The sequence below is a fragment of the Numenius arquata genome, chromosome 1 (genome assembly GCF_964106895.1).
Source record: "Numenius arquata chromosome 1, bNumArq3.hap1.1, whole genome shotgun sequence".
In the NCBI taxonomy this organism is placed as follows: Eukaryota; Metazoa; Chordata; class Aves; order Charadriiformes; family Scolopacidae; genus Numenius; species Numenius arquata.
In genome coordinates, this window is record NC_133576.1 from 62,758,322 (window position 1) to 62,777,984 (window position 19,663).

General features: G+C 37.5%; 1 protein-coding gene across 1 annotated transcript in view; it reads right to left on the reverse strand.

Annotated features, from left to right (window-relative positions):
- Positions 1–19,663, reverse strand: part of STS (steroid sulfatase) — an 88,754-nt gene that overhangs the window by 38,319 nt on the left and 30,772 nt on the right. The window contains exon 6 of the mRNA XM_074149419.1: positions 5,440–5,577. Coding sequence (XP_074005520.1) covers positions 5,440–5,577 — 138 coding nt within the window. The remainder of the gene's footprint in view (positions 1–5,439; positions 5,578–19,663) is intronic.

The following is a 19,663-nucleotide window of genomic DNA, read 5'->3' on the forward strand; positions in this document are numbered from 1 at the left end:
ATAAAAAGTATACAAAGCAAAGGTAAGCTAGGGATGGTATAATAAGTTTTCCCTCCTTTATGCTATATCAGTGAGGAAACTATTAAAGTTCCAGGAGATGTTCCACGAAATTTGCAACTGCCCCATTTCAAAATAGTGAATGAAATCATTCTTTCTTATATTGTGGATTTAATTTCTGAAGGATTTAGGCTATGCTAACAATTTAGAAAGACTCAAAGTGAATTTTCATCTTTATATGATGAAAATTTTTATACTTAATGGTAAAACTCTTTGTAGAATCTAAATTGTCAGGATTCACATCTTAAACCAAGGTCATACTATCTCGGATTAGGAGGAAATCTTCTTAGGGATCTTTATTCAATACACAGCTCCTGCACCTTCCTCCAAGACTTCTGATCCTGATAACTGTCAAGACCACTGAAAAGAGAGGCCATGATTTTGATCCATCACTTCAAAATTTACAGATTCACAGAATTGTTGCAAAAGACCTTTAAGATCATCAAATCCAACCTTAAATATAACACTTCTAAGTCCACCACTAAACTATGTCCCTAAGTGCCACATCTACCTCCAGGGATGATGACTTAACCACTTCCCTGAGCAGCCTGTTCCAATGCCTGATAACTCTTTCAGTGAAGAATTTTTTTCAAATATCTAATATAAACCTCTCCTAGTGCAACTTGAGGCCATTTCCTGTTGTCTTATGACCTGTTACTTGGGAAAAGAGACCTCCTTTCAGGTAGTTGTACAGAGCGATAAGGTCTCTCTTTTCTCCAGGCTAAACAACCCCTGTTCCCTCAGCTGCTCCTCATAAGACTTGTGCTCTAGACCCTTCACCATCTTTGTTGCTCTTTGAATACATTCCAGCACCCCAGTGTCTTTCTTGTAGCAAGAGGCCCAAAACTGAACACTATTCAAGGTGTGGCCTCACCAGTGACGAGTACATGGGGACAATCACTTCCCTAGTCCTGCTGGCCACACTACTCCTGATACAGGCCAGGATGTTTTTGGCCTTCTCGGCCACCTGGGCACACTGCTGGCTCCTATTCAGCCCGCTGTCAGCCAGCACCCCCAGGGCCTTTTCTGCCAGGCAGTTTTCCACCCACTCCTCCCCAAGCCTGTAGCGTTGCATGGGGTTGTTGTGACCCAAGTGCAGGACCTGGGACTTGGCCTTGTTGAACCTCATCCCATCGGCCTCAGCCCAATGATCCAGCCTGCCCAGATCCCTCTGTAGAGCCATCCTACCCTCAAGCAGATCAACACTGCTACCCAATTTGTTGTTGTCTGCAAACCTACTGAGGGTGCACTCGAACCCCTCATCCATGTCATTGATAAAGATATTAAACAGAACTGAGGTATTAAACAATACTGAGCCCTGGGGAACACCATTCACAACTGGCTGCCAACTGGATTTAATTCTATTCACCACCATTCTTTGGGCCTGGCTATCCAGTCAGTTTTTTACCTAGTGAAAAGTACAGCTGTCCAAGCCATGAGTAGTCAGTTTCTCCAGGAGAATGCTGTGGGAAAAGGTGTCAAAGGCTTTATTAAAGTCTAGGTAGACAACATCCACAGCCTTTCCCTCATCTACTAAGCAGGTCACATTGTCATAGATGGAGATCAGGTTAGTCAAGCAGGACCTGTAGTATGTAGTATTACTATATAATGTCTTCTAAAAAAGGATACTGAAGACATAAACCAGACTGTGTATGACAGCAACTAGTTAAACACTATGTTAGCTCTGGTTTCTAATTTCAAGAGCTATCCAAATTTATGGTGACTGTTCCACAGTCAGAATCCACAGTAATAAAACCTGCAAATAGCAATTTCCCCTCTTTGCTTTCAGTCTTGCAGTGCTAGCCTAACTCTCCAAACTCCTCATAAATTTTATTATTGGTGCTCATTTGGCTGGATATCAAGACAAATTAGTGAGCTCAAATTGCAGAGATCTGTTGAGAGCTTTTGATTTTAGAGCAGAACCAATTATTGCTGAGCATACTGCTCCAGCTCTGACAAGAAGGTTAAGTGGCTTGATTCATATTCACATTCATGCAGTGCTCATACACAGAAGGTAAGTAGCAGAGATTGTTTGGAGGAGACAGAGAGAAAGGACGTGCATGTCTCCCAGTTTTGTCAACTGCTCATCAGATGAAGCACATTCCTAGTGCATGCACACATGAGCACGAGCAGCGTAGAGACCATCCTTTTGCTTTGTGAGGCACATGGCTACATCAGTGCCTGAGACTTCGGGCTTCACGGGTCTGGTTTTCATTAAGTCTGCCAGAGATGTACAGGCCAATGACACATCTCATTGTACATGACTGTTAATATGAATAATTTTTATGTATGAAAATGGATAATTACGCAATTAATTGATCACTTCCACTTCTGCCCTTTTTTAAAATGATGCGTAAATATACCTGTTAAATTGAGGACTGATACAGAGATAGAGAGAGGAAAGATAAAACAGATTTCATAGTATTTTAAAATGGTAAAACTGTATTCAACTGATTGTATAGGTATTTTAATACTTTTTTTAACTTATTAAGAATGTCTCTGATACAATAATTATTTTTTTACTTGTACAGTGATTATCTTCTCTCCCATAGTATATTACAACATTTGCCAGCATAGTATAGGTGGTAACTGTAAACCACATAATTAATTTTTAAAATAAGAAGCCCAATCAATCCCCAAGTAACCCTATCAATCAGATTTTTTATTAGTTCATGTAAGATCTATTTCAAATTGTTCTCCATTCCCTAAGTATGAATACAAAATTTTGCAAGGCTTGTAAAAAACACATCATTCAATCAAAGTTCTCCAGGAAAGCATATTCCTCAATGTGTTTTTCTTTTTTTTCTCCTCATCATTTATCCTGTATCTTTTGTCTGGTATTCTAGAAAGCAAATATTTTTTAGAGCTTCTAAAACACCTCAGGCTGTGCCTACAGCTGCAGATACATAACCATATGGTTCCTTAGTTACTTAAATCACTATGTAAGACCTAAATCATAAAGTTCAAGATACATTTCACTCTGGTGTTAGTCGAAGGGGACCAGTCTGATAGTTTGTAACCTTATGACTTTAGCATTTCTTGTTTTGCTTGTGAAGCACTGCCTTCAGAGCTCTCTTAAAATATAAGCATCATTTCTCAGACAGATATCTACTGACTAAAAACTGTGGAGCCTTCTTACTTGAAACCTCACTGTATTGTTATTGTTTACTGCATATATCTATATTTCTTCTTTTTTGCAATTTTGCTGAGAGGCTATTTTGCTGTGGCTAATCCACAGCTGGAGAAATGGGCCATAAGGTACCTCATGAAGTTCAGCAAAGGGAAATGCTGAGTCCTGTATCTGCAGAGGAATAACCTCTAGCACCAGCACAGGCTAGGGGCTTACTGGCAGAAAGCAGCTTTGCAGAGAAGGACCTGGGGGTCCTGTTGGACAACTACCTAAACACGAGGCAGCAATGTGTCCTTGTGGCAAGGAGGGCCGACAGCATCCTGGGCTGCATTAGCGAGAAATTTTCCAGCAAGTTGAGGGTGGTTATCCTTATCCTCTGCTCAGCACTGGTGAGACACACCTGGAGTGCTGGGTCGAAGTGCAGAGCTCCCCAGTACTAGAAGAGACATGGACATACTGGATTGAGTTCAAAGGACAGCTATGAAAATGATTAAGCGGTTGGAGCATTTGACATATGAGGAGTAACTGTAACTGTTCGGTTGGAGAAGAAAAGGCTGTAACTGTTCACATGGAGAAGAAAAGGCGCTGTGGGATCTTATCCATCTGTATGGATACAGGGATTTACCTGAATAAAGAGAACGGAGACAGGCTCTTTTCAGTGGTGCCCAGTGACAGGGCAAGAGCCAATTGGCACAAATTGAAACACCGGAAATCCCATTTAAACTTAAGAAAAAGCTTTTTTATGGAGCACGTTGGCCAGAGAGGCTGTGGAGTCTCCATTACTGGAGATTTTCATAACTTGAATGGACACAGCCCTGAGCAACCTGCTCTAGCTGACCTTGCTCTGCAAGGGCTAGAACAGCAGACCTTGGGAAGTGCCTTCCAGACTCAACTACTATATGATTTTGTAATTCTGCAACACTAGTTTTTTAAAAAGTCATACCCAAAGGCAATTTACTTTCTCTCTTCAATTAAAAGTTTCAGGCTTGGTAAATGACTTTCCGAAAACTGCTGGATTTATTTGATTTTGTCCCATGAAATATGAGGGGAAAACAAATTACGCAGCCACTTCTTAGTGAAAGAATGAAAAGAACTTTCTCTCTGGTAAAGGGACAAAAATATTCACTGCATTTCATGAAAAATAATAAAACCAAGCATTCTTACCCTATTTCAGTAAGATTGAAGATTTTTAAAAACATTTTGACATTAATTTTCCTGGTGCTGTGTGCCCATCACTTGCACAATGGAAAACACTGTTTTCTGTACTTTGTTGGAGGGAATTCTTTATTTCATATTTGACAATGCTGTCTGTTATCCAGTGGTGTATTACATTCCTGCTGACTGAAGGGTTTGCCATGCCAGGGATATGGGAATGGACAAAACGAGGAAGGCCAATCTTTCTACAAGGTCACCATATTGCAACAAAAGCTGTATCTTTCAGTATTGTGTGATAACAGCAGGAGAAAGTGTATTGCAATAAGGTAGACTTTAAAGACATTTTAAGTATCCGCAGAATAAACAGCCTTTGAACTACTAATATTCTCAAGACCTGCACTAAAAGAATACAACTAAACTCTGTCGTTTTAACTGAAGTCTCTCTGTTTCCAAATCAGAATTCAATTCAGTAAGTGTTATGCATTATTTTCAAAACTCTTTTCTCCAGCTCAGACTTTTCTGCTTGAAATCTTGTCTTCTGGCTGTTGCAGAACTTGCCCATCTCAAACTTAATCCAGTTTCACATTTTTCTTTTTAAACCTAACTTCCGTTTTCTACTTTTTCGGTAATGAATACACTGAACTCTGTTGCTCATTCTCCCATCTTCTCTCTATCTTTGCTTTGTGTGATCCTACTCACTCCGTGGTATTTAGCTCTCATTCATGACTTCTAATGGCTCACAAACCACCTTTTTTTCCTCTTTATTCTTCTATCCAGCCATGACAGTAAAGTACTATATGTACTATGACCCTTCCAAAGCCATATCTCTGGCCATTTCAAGAGTGTATTTGCTAGTCTAAGAACTCCACAGAGCTGAGCATGTACTCTGGTTGAGACACAGTATTTGACAAGTAAAGACTGTATATTTACAGCCTATGTTACAATTTAGAATTAAAGTAATGAAAAGCTTACTATTAAGGAATAAAGTTTTGACCTTCTTGGCCATAGAATACATTACAGTTTTGGAATAAAACAAAGAAGATAGCTTCTGGCAAAGCTTCTGGCAAAATTTTCAAAAATAATCAGAGAGTGTTCACCTTTATATATTCCATTGTGTCCTCCATGGACTTCTCCAGAACTGGAGATTTCTTCAACATGAGCCCCTTGGTCAGACGTAAAGTACACAAGAGTATTATTGCTCAGATTATATTTCTCCAGCACATCTAGAACCTGCCCTGGAAAAAAAAAAAAAAAAAAAAAGAAAAACAAAAAGAAAGAAAAGCTTTTATGTCTTTGAGTGGATTTTTCATTAGCCTTGGCACATACAAATATTTTTGTTCTTATGCCTTTTCAAGATCACTTTCCATATAAACATTATTATACATAGCAATCGGCACCATGCAACATACAGTAGTGGAAAATTGCACAAGGCTTGCTGCAATCAGGACCATGATTTGACTGCTGCAGGGTTTCTTGAAGTATAAAATTAGAAGATTTGTGCACATCAGAGAAAAAGGCTGATCCAAAAAAGCCAGTGACCTTTGGAAGCAGTTGCTCTCAACCAGGAAACCCCTCAGCAAGAAGATTCAAACCACTGAGGATATTTGAAAGAGTCGCAGCATGCAGAACAGAGCTAGTAGTTTGGGGCTAAAGCTTTGCTGCCTACCAACGTATAGGGGCAGCATAGCAAAAATTTCAGTGTGAGTGTTAGAATAAGACATTCTAAGAAAAAAAAGTTATTATATGGAGTACCTCTGGAGGCTGTTGGTGGATAAGGGCAGAGCAACAGACGTAAACTACCCAGACTTGTGCAAGGCATTTGACACTGTCCCGCACAACATCCTTGTCTCTGAATTGGAGACACGTGGATTTGATAGATGGACCACTTGGTGGATAAAGAGCTGGTTGGGTGGTTGCACTCAAAGATTTGCAGTCAATGGCTTGATGACCAACTGGCAACCAGTGATGAGTGGTGTTCCTCAGGGGTCAGTACTGAGACTGGTGTTGTTTAACATCTTTGTTGGCCACATGGACAGTGGGATTGAGTGCACCCTCAGCAAGTTTGCCAATGACACCAAGCTGTGTGATGTGGTTGACATACTGGAGGGAAGAATGCCATTCAAAGGGACCTGGACAGGCTTGAGAAATAGGCCTGTGAGAACCTCAGGAAGTTCAACAAGGTCAAGTGCAAGGTCCTGCACCTGGGTCAGTGCAATTGCAAGCACAAATACAGGCTGGGCAGAAAATGGCTTGAAAGCAGCCCTGAAGAGAAGGACTTGGGGGTGTTGGTTGATGAGAAGCTCAACATGAGCCAGCAATATGCACTCACAGCCCAGAAAGCCAATCGTCTCCTCAGCTGCATCAAAAGAAGCATGGCCATCAGGTGAAGGGAGGTGATTCTGGCCCTCTACTCCATACTTATGAGACCCCACATGAAGTTCTGTGTCCAGTTCTGGGGGTCCCAACACAAGAAGGAACAAGCCCAGAGGATGGCCACAAAGATGATCAGAGGGATAGAGCACCTCTGCTATGAAGGCAGGCTGAGAGAGTTTGGGTTGTTCAGCCTGGAGAAGAGAAAGTTCCAGGGAGACCTTATAGTAGCCTTCCAGTACTTAAAGGGGGCCTACAGAAAAGGTCTAGAGGGATTCTTTATAAGGGACTGTAGTCACAGGACGAGGGGTAATGGTTTTAAACTGAAAGAGGGTAGACTTAAAATACATATTAGGAAGAAATTCTTCACCATGAGGGTGGTGAGACACTGGAATAAGTTGCCCAGGGAAGCTGTGATTGCCCCATCCCTGGAAGTTTTCAAGGCCAGGTTGGATGGACCTTTGATGAGTAACCTGCTCTAGTGGAAGGTGTCCCTGGCCACGGCAGGGGGCTTGCAACTAGGTGATCTCTACGGTCCCTACCTACTTGAACCATTCTGTTTCCATGATTATCAGACTTACTAATTAGTCCCTAATTTCTCATCATATAAGAACAGTTATCGACTAAACTCAAAATGTGTAAGATAATAAACGCACACACGAGCATATAGTTAAAAGAAGAATCCATGTGGATATGCTCTGAAACTCCAAGGCACTGTGGGCTCGTGTTTCATTTTCACAAAGGGCTCCTTACACTACCTTGGCACTGTGGAGAGCCTTGCAGTGCACATAAATTACATTCAAACCTATTTAGACTGAGTTTTTAAAGAGGGTTTCTGTATGAATGGGAGCGAAGCCTCTCTTCGTAACATGCTTTAGTGAATTTTATACTGATTAGGAATCTACAATAATTGGTCCTGGAAACTGGCCAAAGTTTAAGAATATAGTTCACATCAGCCTGAAAATAAGCTTTAACCTTGTTCTTTAGGGAGCATATAAAGATAATTCTGTCTTCACAACCATTTTATCTTTATTCTTTTTACTTAAACATCCAAAAATGGTCCAATTTGAAAGTTAATTTTGATTTGCTTACCTGTCCACCAAGAATTAATTCATCAGCTGATGCCCAATTATTGTGTCAAAGAGGATGAGATAAGACTTTTGAAATACAGAGCCTTTAACGATTTTCAGATCATCATTTCTGCTGCTATGCTCTTTTGCTGGATAAGGAGTAGTTACCCTACCTTATTGCTACTATTTCTACTTGTCTATTAAGGTTATAGCATTCTAAAATGGCCTTGTTAAAATAGTTGAATGTCTTCGTTTCTCATCAGCTCAAATGACTGGGTCATGAAAAAAGGAACATCAGCAGTTAAATAAGTGATACCTGTTAGTCTTGTTTGTAAACTAGGAGCAAAGAAGAACTGTAAGAGTAGGAGAATTTGTTTATGTAAATTTTGAAACCTTGTGGGAGTTTAAATTTCCCAACAAAGCTGAGGAAAATCTGTTACAAAGGCGACATTTTAAAACTGGTGAGTTGAGGAAAAATCATGCAGATCCATCTGACACACCATTCTTTTGCTGCAGGAGGTGGACTTAGTGCCAGGAAAGAAAGAGGCAATTTCGCATTGGCTTCTGAGACTGGAGAAAGTGCTTGCTAAGTAATTATAATATCCCTTGTAAGGTAGCAATGACGATAAAAAAGTGGAGCATAATTAAGACATTATGTGTGGATATTCTGCCACATGACCTCCAGAGTTCCCTTCCAAAGTGTATCGATCTATGATTTTATGGTTCTATGATAATAAATGGGATTGCACAAAGAACTGTATGTGCAATGATATGTACAAATGTGGTTTTATACCTACAGGGTTTTCCTTTGTGAAATTCACCCTGTATATAAAACAAAATGAAAATAAAACAATAATTCCACTCAGTACATCACATTGAATGATCTCTGGTGATCAGAGACATCTGCTGTCATTCAATAATGGGCATTTTGATTTTCTAATTAATCTGGGAAAAAATGAGAAGCAATGAAAAATGCCTAGCTACCACAATTAATTAAATAGAGCAGTCATTATTATGATGACTTCTTTTTTTCAAAATGAGGTTGAGTAGCTTGACTTGGCCTGAAAAAAAATAATTCTGACATTCAGATGTTACCCATTTTAGAAAAAACATCCCAATAAAATGAAGTGTCATCCAAAGCTTGTTGAACTCAATGGTACAACTTCCATTTCCTTCATTTGGATTTTTAAACACAAAGAGGATTGGCTACATTAGGGTTAATTAACAAATTACAAAAAACAACAAGACTTTTCAGTATAGATTGACTAATAGTGTTAATTCAAGTAACACTATTGTGAGAGAATAGCAATCATAATGCACTCACAGAAATGAAGCAAAACTTCAGTTTCTATTTTCATCTTGAACACTGACACCTTCTAGAATGGAAACTATAAATAAGCAATAAAATGTGTGCTACTAGGAGATAAGCCTCATTAAAGTACATTTGAATGATGTGGCTACTGTTAACACAACCAATACATTCACTTATTAGCATTTCTAAATGGTAACCAATAAAGAAGAAAAATGAAAAGAATGTATTCTGGATGTCTAAGAACAGATATCTTTCCCATGCAGTTTTATCATTTTTGGAAGCAAATACTACAAAGTAGGAAAAAAACATCCTTTACTGTTTTCTTATAACAATGTAATTTCTTTTTTACTCTAACTCCTCCACTCTAATTATTTCTATAGGTTTCACAGAGACTTTAGAATTAAGATAAAACTGATGTATAAACATTCCCAGGCAATGCCAGTTAATGAACAAGGAGGAGTTTCATCTGACCTACCTTCCAATTACAGCCTACCTTCTTGAATTACAAGAATGAGGCTTCAGTTGGCTTAGTGTCCCCTTTGAGTCCCATTGCTGGTTGCAGAAAGCAACACAAATGTTAAAAGAATTTTTGGATGTAAAGAGTTTATACAGAATGTTAAACTGTAGGATAAATAAACTAAAACACTGGGAAAACTGTAGCTCTGTTCAAGCAAAAATAACTTTCTATCCCCAGTGTAGGAAATTATCAATAAAAATGGAAGGATTCTTGACTGAAAAGACTCACTTGAAAGCCATGTTCTAAAAAATTAACAGCTGCACTGATCTCTGTGGATGCTACCGTTTACATTTTTTCTGATTTGAACAGAACGGATTTGGAAAGACAACATTTCTGAACAAAAAAATCAATCTAGCTCTGGAGGAGCTGCATAATTTCTGCAGCTATTTAGCAACTAGAATTTCAGATCAATATTTTCCTACTATTGCCATTCTAGGAATGTATACCCCAGCATAGGTGGCTAACATTGTAGCAGACAAAGCCATTAGATTATTGGACACTTTTCTTTCATTTGTATTTTTTAAGATATAAACCAGATTTTTTAAGATACAGAACAAGTATTAAGATATTACTTGTTTTAATTAGCACATCGATGTTCCAAAATTTAAGCAAAGTTTGCTCCAAAATATACTGAGGGCTGCTCTCTACATTCTGCTGTCCACTCTCTTGCTTCAAGCTCTATTAAATTAAAAAGAATTGTTTCATTCTTAAAAGTGAAAATGCCAATTTCAATGGAGTGATAGCCACGTGAAAGTGGTAAGTGCAACTGACTATATTCTTTAGAAGGGAACTGAGAGTGTCATGCTACTATTCAACTTCTCTAACAGCACGAATGGCAGCTGAACAAGCCTCTTTAGTGCTGAATGTAATTTGTGGAATTTTAAACCATGTAAAACTCCTACTGTACTCATCTACATTAAGATAAAGGTTTATAAAAAAATTAGTATTTATTTGAAAACAAGCTAAAAACATTGAAAAGCAATGTGTTTACTAATGTGTTAGTGATTCGGAAAATTGTTCAAAGGTTTAGTCAAGCAAGCATATGAACAAATGCATTTGATTCATAAATTAGCTTACTGTCATTTGAAGTCAATAGGACAGAAATGTTATTTGTATTAACTTGAAATAATTTGGAATCTTTCTGAAATTATGAATAAAAAGCTCTAGAGTATAGAGTATCTCTGTGTAATCTAGACACTAGGACAAAATAGTCTCTCTACTCCTCAGGAAAGCTTTAAAGCAGTTTGCCAGATTTGAAGAAACAGCAGGATCCAGAAGGAGGGTTAAGGATCTGTCTCAGGACAAGATGGTTGACGATAAAGGGAATTCCTATAAATATAACATTCTTGTCCGTACTCCATCACTCCAGCAGACTTTTCTGTTGTATCCAGAATTTTACAGTGAGCTTGAGACAATTATTGGACAAAGAGTGATCTAGGAAGATCAGCCATCACATTTCTGCCTAAAAGAGACAGTTTGGCTTTTCATGGGTTTTTGGTTTTTTGTTTGGGTTTTTTTTTTGTTTGTTTGGTTTTGGGTTTTTTGGTTTTTGTTTTTTTTTTTTTTTTTAATATTTGCTGTTTCAGAATTCCCTATAGATACTAATATAATAGAATAGACTATTTCAGTGGGAAGGGATCTACAACGATCATCTAGTTCAACTCTCTGACCACTTCAGGGCTGACCAAAAGTTAAAGCATGTTGTTAAGGGCATTCTCTAAATGTCTCTTAACCACAGACTGGCTTGGGGCACCAGACACCCCTTTAGGATGCCTGTTCCAGTGTTTGACCACCTTCTCAGTAAAGACATGCTTCCTAAAGCATATTCGGAATAGCATCATCAACCAGAATCACAACTAACTTGTAGCCAGCTGAAGAGATTCATCTCTGTGAGTGGCAAGCCAGGAGTGCTTTGAATAAATGCACAAAATCCTATAAATTAATCCTACATGCATAAATATTTGAAAGCCTATATTCCTCCCAGAAAAGATATTGATGCCACTCAGCTATATAGCCACACATAGTAAACCTCTTGAGACCCTCTTCCTGCTACAGGAGTTAAATTAAGGTAATTCCAGAGTTCATCATCTCTTCAGGGCTCAAAGGTTAAGATTTAATCTTGCAACTTCTGCACACCATCATTCACAAGATAACAATTATTTTAATCTCTATGTTGATTTTGTGTGATGAAAAAAGATACTTCACTCTTTAATGCACTGATCTGATTACAAAACCCACTAACTAAAACTTTTGTAGAAAAACAAGCTTAGTAACTAAGACCAAGACATCCCTATCTTAATTTTAGCTTTTGTATATTTCAGGTTATAAATATGCAAATGTTTCTGTGGTATGCTCAGAGCCATCCAGTTTTCCCCTTGATAAATATGTAAATCAGTTTGTCTCTACAGTGGGGAAGTAATTATCACTTTCAGACCTAGTCATTGAGCACAACACTTGAGGTAAAGATGGAAAATAATAAATCCATTGACAGCAACACAAGAAGTGGATGCACATATGGTGAACAGTACATAAACTCTGCATGCAACTTGTTTAACATGCAGAGCTAGAACACAACCACTGGAAAGTGGAAATTCTGGGACAAAGCAATAGGTTGATGTTACGGCACATTATCTAGCCAGCCAACGGAACACATCCAACTAAGAAGATGAGTGATTCTGCAAAGAGGAAGCATTAGCATATGAACATCAGAGGTGAGAGTGAATACTACTTAACATAACTGTTTGAACAGAACAAAACCTAAATTTATAACTAATTACAAAATATTTAATCCTGCAGAAAGTGGAGTGTAGATTCAGTGGTAAGTCTTGAATCAGTCCTCCTGTGCTACCATTATTTTTAAAGTTATGCTATGGGAACAGTTACAATGAAGTCTTCTCCAAAGCACAAAGCCAGAGCCTCAAACGTCTTAAGTTCCTACTACGATAGCTTAATGGGATCTTTAATGTCAGCAGGACATTCTGCCAAACAAGTAGCATCTGGTTCTGAAAAAGCACATCTATACTAGTGTTTTAATTTGGATCAGGAGTGCACATTTGCAGTAAATCCAACTGTGGGCCGTTAATATATTTGTATTCCCACAGCAGAGTCTTCTTAGATTTTATGACCTCGATTCCTTTCAAATTAAACTAAACCCAAGGACGGACTCCAGGAATCCACCTAAGGCACTCACGCAACTGATGGGCATTCAGTCTGTGGCACCACTGTAGAGCCAGTCTGAAGGATTTGCTGACTCTGCTGGATAGTGTCTCTCCAGTTTGGGAGACAGTTCAGACCTGTCACTACTGGCAGTTCAAAACATGGTAGGATTGATGAATCCTACACTGAAGCTCCAGTGCTAGCACAATCAAGCTCCACCTGTGAATGTTGTAGATACATAGAGAGTGGGATTTACATACAGTGTACACATCTACTTCTGACATAGTTACAATAAACATTTTTTAAAGTCAATGAAGCAAAAGAAGCACTTTCATATGCAGCTTACTTATCTTAAGATGAATGAATTTGGCCCCAAGAGTTCTGAATTCTTCTCACAATGAGGTAAAGTGAGGCAATTGCCCCAGATTTAACTATGTAGAGTTACCATTTAAATCAGTAGCTGTTAGGTCCAGATAGTCTGTAGAACATCAAACACTTTTCTGTTGGATTCCCCTAGACTCAGGGTGAGACAAGTACAATCAGTGTAAGGGCTCAGAGGAGGGCAGTCTTTTTTAAAAAAAAGAAGCAACTTTGGTGTCAGCATGAATTTGTTTTCTGTTTGGATTTGGATTGCCGTGTAATTGTAAACTTGTAATTGGCTTGTTACTGTTTATACAGTCTTATAAGTATAATGTGTCTTTCAGACCCTCAGGATAAATTTTCAGCATAGTGCACAGCAGATTAGGTATGCACTGCTTAGCAGCTATGAATAAATCAACCAAATTTTGATTTAGAATTATGCATAAGATAAGTTTTTCCTAGAAATTAGTACCAGATCTCTTATTTTTCTTACTCATATAGGGTTCAAATTATTTTGCAAATGTGAAAGTTGGGATGATATTTTAGATATATACAAATACATGTGGATCATAAAGTCAAGACGTGGTTGTGAAAGTTGTGAAGACCTGTAAGTATAGCTGCAATATCAATATAGACAATGCAGTATGGAAAAGTTTTCATATTTACATCAGTACTACAACACTAATGATGGATCATTAAAGGTCAAAAGTATAACTATTCAGTGGCTATCTCCTTATTAGTATTTAAATTAGTTAATAAATGCATTGCTTGAAATTCACTTTTAGACCTTACATCTGTTGAACATAAGGCTATGTATTTCTAATGTAAATCTTAATTTTTAGCCTGCTTAAAATGCTAAAATATGAGAGATGGTCATGCAATTTTAGGAGGGTCCATTGCATTTGCATTTTGCATGACATCTGTGATAACTTTTTGGGTAAATTTTCATCTTTATTCTGCACACATCTGAGAATAAGATGCCAGTTCACACATACAACTAAGATGCATAATGCAAAAGACACTGTCTAGTTCCCCACTTGGAGGTCTCCCATGTCTTCTTTCAAATTTTGGAAGGGATTTCTTTAGGTAAGACCTAGGCAAATTGTAATGACAATCAAAGGATGCTATTAATTTTTGAATTAGACTGTCAGGTGAATCTAATGTTTCATCTGTTTGATCATTCCAGTATATGCTGATGGTGATTTATTCAACAAAAATCTCTATATCTTCAAACGTTTAAACATTTATTAACATCAGACTCAGTTTTAAATGCATAATTCCAACATTTTGTCAGATTTAAGTATGAAGAATTATGACATTTAAAACAGGGCAAGTAATTTAACCCCAGATTTTAATCCTCTGCACTTTTCTGGAAATTTTTAAGCATTTTCCAGTGTGTTTGTTTCATTTTTATAACTTTTATTCCAATTTTATTTATTGGAACTGTGATAAAATTGGTTGATATTACAGCCTAAACATTTCTTGTATTTCAACAGCCAAACTTTTTAATCTTTGCTGAATTTGGGAGCAGGTTTTAAACATTTGCTGTAACTCATATACCATAATGTTAAGAGGAGTTTTATCAAGATCGAATTAATATTCCTCATGAAATCTTCATCCTTTTCATTTCCCAGCTTTCTGATTTTAATTGTGCAAATCTAATCTTACATGAAAGATTAACTGTGCATTAACTCACCCCCAAAACAGAAGATGCTTTTTTTTTCCCCTTGACATGACCATCACCATGCATACTTGCTCATTCACCTACTTCTCTAATTGCTTTTGGGCAACTCAGTGGCTTTTATGGCTAAGTACTACTAGACACCTGAAGCCTACTGTGCAATCATCATCTCCAAACCATGCTAGTTGTGAATGAATCTCTGTACAGACACTGTTAATACCAGTAAGAAAGCAAGCCTGACTGAGAAAATTGTCCTCAAGGGAATTTTCCACTAATGAATGTAAACTCCAATCTGTCTTCTCTAGATGACATTCTGAACTTAGGAAAAAACAAAAAACAAATTGAAGGCCACAAATCTTTCTTTATGATTCAGCTTTTTTATGACTTGTTCTCCTTCTTGACCTTTTTTTTATTTCCTTCTGGTATGTGTGTGTGTTCAATATGACAGTATCTATGCTGATTTAAATTCCAGAGGATCCTTTCAGAAGGGAAGGCAAATAATTTTTCAGGTCATCCTCATTGATCATAGATGACTAGCTCAGAAGATTGCTCACTATCCTATGAAATGGAACTTTGATTCCTTAATTCATCATCATTTCATTCTCTTGAAAAAATGTTCCCAGACTATTCAGAAAGAGCTTTTGTTCAAATTTCATAGTAGTATTCAGTAGCACAGGAGATATCTACCTTTTTCTGGTCTGAGGCCTGGAAAGCGAAATATTTCATTCTCATCTTAAATTGGTTTGGAAATACTTGAGGTCTCTGCTTAGGTCAAGACATATTTGATGCCCCCAAACATGGTGGGGACATGAGATCATGGAGGGCCCTGAGATCATCAGACACATTTCTTTGCCTTTTCTCTACCTAATTCTTACTCATGAATAAGCAAATATGTGACGTGAAATTACTAATATAGTTAGTAATCCGAGTTTACAAAAGTTCAACAATATAAATACTATGTGTCATTTGGTTTGTAATGGAAAGTTACAAAAAAGGAATTATGAGACTTCTTGTTGAAGGCCAGACAGATTTCTGGAGGGCTCTGCTCTGCATACAAAGATCACAGTGAGATGTGTTTTTTAGGATAAATCTGAAGGCTAAACTTGAGATGTGAAAGGAACATTGACAGAGCAACACCACAGACAAGCTGAAATATTAACATAGATACAAGGAAAAAATTAATCTAACTGTCAATAGGTAGTATTTGCAGAAAAGAGGGGTGATTGCCAAGGTAAACTCCCCAAAGCACAGATGGTGAATAACTTCTGGAAAGCCCCAATCAGCACATTTCTTAATTATGGGAATAATACTATTTCTATGGATAAAGAGGCAGGTACAGGTTTAGTACCTACCTATTAATGTATTTTTTTTAAAGGACTAGTTCTTTCTGAACCTATTGATATCAAATCTATGAATGTTGTATACAGATAGACATCCTCGAACAGGAAAGGCTTTAAATCTCCACATTTCACATGAATAGTTCCGTAACAGACATGTTTCATTATCACATACAGAGAGAAGTAAGTACACAACAGCAAATAGATTTCTGTTCTCAAAGGCACTAGAAAAGCATAGCTAGCTATACTCAGCAACTGACTGTACTGTTATCAAGATTTAACAATTTAATATGATGACAGTAGGATAGGACATTTGCATACGTTTCCTGGTATTTACTATTCCAGTGCCTCCTATTTAAAACAATTATTTTCTACTCTCTTACTATGGGTTCCTAAACGTAATATGGAACAAGGGAAGTAATTAAATGTCACATCAGAAAATCAGTTTACATTCTGAGAGAGAAATGTGATATAATTATCTTGTATTTTTTTGCCAAGAAAGTCCTCAAAGCTCCCTTTAACTTGGCCATCTATTTGTTATGAGCAGCACCTGGGGGTTATTGCAACAACTGGTTGGTGAACTACAGCAGAAACACACAGAAGTTGAAATGTGAATGGACTAAGAAATTTGTGATTTGGGGCTTGACTGCCAAGCTGCCAAGATCATTTAGGATACGTCCCATAGAAATGTTTTAGGTATTTTTATAAAGACACCTGTCAATTTAGTGCCTTATTAAAATAATATTGGTAAAGGAGCCATCATAGCAGCACTTGGCCCTTAACACCATGCTAAGATGTTTAAAGTTCATCCTGTAGGATGTATTATGATAGATATAGAGGAACTTACATTATGTTTTACTCTGTCGTGAATCACATCATTTTATCTTGTTGGAAACTTGGGCCTCGGCTTCTCATGAAGTCAGGACTTCATGAGACAGATGGGACGTTTCAGCCCACTTTGAGCTGCACAGACATCATTCTTACCTTTGGCTTTTGTTTTCCCTCTGCTTTCCTGTTAATGGGCTTTTGACACTTATATGGTGTTGCTCCCTGCCTGCAAGCTTCTGGCAGCCACGTCTGCTTTACTCCTCTGCTTTGCCAGCTATTGCTAGTCACACACTTAGCACTGTCTTGCACACAGTAGACAGGTGGACCAATTGTTCACTACCTTTCTGACATTATGGTTAAACTTTGAAACTAAGTATACACTTTTGTTACAAAGGTTTAATTTCTTTTTTCTTATTTTTTTTTCTTTTTATCAAAAACAAATCAACAGAAAATACAGATTGTTTGGAAGGTTGTGATGCCATTTTTTTTAAAGAATGACAAACTTTTCATACAGCATCTATAGTTGTTGACTTCAAGTCAGGTTACATCATCCTATGCAAACAGAAGACCTATCCCAGCACGTTTAAAAAGAACAGATAGTTATCAGGTTATTTATCATCTTGCTTAGTTGAGCCACAACTTTTTCTTTTCCAACCAAGTCCCTAAAAACCACCTCTTTTTGAAAAATAGAAGTACTTGAATGACCTGGGTATCTGCCAACTAGAAACACTTCTAAATTGCTACATAAAGATCCTGTCTTCTTTATTTAATCTCATTCGCTTTGGATTTAGGAAGATACCGTCTTCAACTCTTAGGGAAGAATAACTAATACGAGTTGCATGGAACTGAGAAATATTTATATCTAAAAGGAAAGATTAAATTAAATAGAGAGGTTCTGTTAGCTCATCTAAAAAGAGACACCTTCCACAAGGAGGCATAGTATTAAAGTATTTCAAATTGATATCACCCTTTTTATCTCAATTGTACGACATTTTTCCCAAAACTGCTTGAATAATGATGTTCCGATAAGCTATTATCAACAGCTTGATCATTGTAGGAGATGCCAAGTAATGAAAAGCAAGCAAGTGGAGGGAAAAAAATACAGAGTGATGTCCTGTGACAATCCATTGGGAAGAACTAACAAAGAGTAACTGCAAAGAAAAAAAAAAGGAATAAACTATCTGCTTGTGATATAGGAGGAGCTGACAAGAAAAGAAGGCTAGATTTGACTCTTAGATGAATGTGCACCTCTCATCTCAGGAAATCAAAAATTTATTTAAAGGAAGATAAAACTAGTACTGCATATATGGAAATATATTAAAGTTATCCTGACTACTTAGTTCGATGGAACTGTTCATATCAATACAGGAGAGAGGAACCTGGTGTTATGGCTCTGTTTTTAGACCACTGCATCATAACCATATTTTTATATGTATACTACTGGATGAGCCAAGATCTCTTTTGACATCTAGGGAAGGAAAAGAATCTAACAAAAGGGAAGGTAGTCTCATCTTCAGAAATGCTAACAGACAGCTTTCTGAAAAAAAAAGGAAGATGCTTCTCCTCTTTCCCCTCCTTTCTGCTTTCCCTGGAAGCTGGTTAGGAAAAGATAGGGAAGGGAGGGAAGGGTCTCTGCCTCCCCTCTTTTGGTAGCAGCAAGCCGCAAGATCCACTGAAGCTGTACTTCGTGATGGTCTAAGGTAGGGATTTGATTATCCTGAAGTCTCCCTTTCATCATCTCAAGCAAGCATCTCAGCCCTTAGGGGAGAGCTGTCCCTCTGGATATTGAGCTTACTACTGTAGCACAAAATCTGTTGGGTGTTCTCAGGGTTACTACAATGTGCTCTTTATGAGGAAATGTTATAAAGAAACTTCCACTGGTGGGTAAGGAGAGGGAATGATTTAAAAAGAGAAACGTGTATACAAAGTACAAGAACTAAGCCAAAAGAAAGAGAAAACAAAAAGAAATCATTCAAAATAGTAAAAAATGCCTTGAGTACACTAAATGAAATATACCAAAAAAACCCCCCAAACAGTAACATTAAAATATAAAATGTAAGAAAGCATAATAAAGATTCAGTGTCAGTTTTTCCTAAATAGTACCCTAAAATGAAACATAAATGTCTTATTTCGGAATCAAGTAGTGAGGGAAAAAGCTGGAGAACAGCAAAATTACAGCTTCATCAGGCTGCCTTTCACTAATCACAGCATCATTACTCTAGTGCTTTCCCTAACCTTAAAAATTTCATTATTTATCTGCTGGTGCAATAAAAAGCTTTCTGTAATGCAAAATAAACAACTGGTTTCTAGAAGAATAACGATTTTTGTTACTATTACCAGCCTGCCTATTATATAGTGTGGTTGTTTTAGCAATCAGATGTACCATTAAAAAAAAAAACAAAATCCAAAACATAGTCAATAAAAAGGCAGTTCTACCAACCCCATCAATAAGAGCTTATTACCACCTGGAATTTCAGCCTTGTGATTCAGCAGTGTGAAATTTCTACACGGCAATTCATTAACAGGAACCAGCCTGCTGATGAACACTAGTTTACAACACAGAATCGATATTGTCATAAGCTTTATCATATGATTACTGTTTTCACTGAGAATTCGTTCCCCTCTTTTTTAACAGTATGGTCTCAAAATAATTAACATACATTTCAAAAGAAGCATAAAAAAGTTCCATG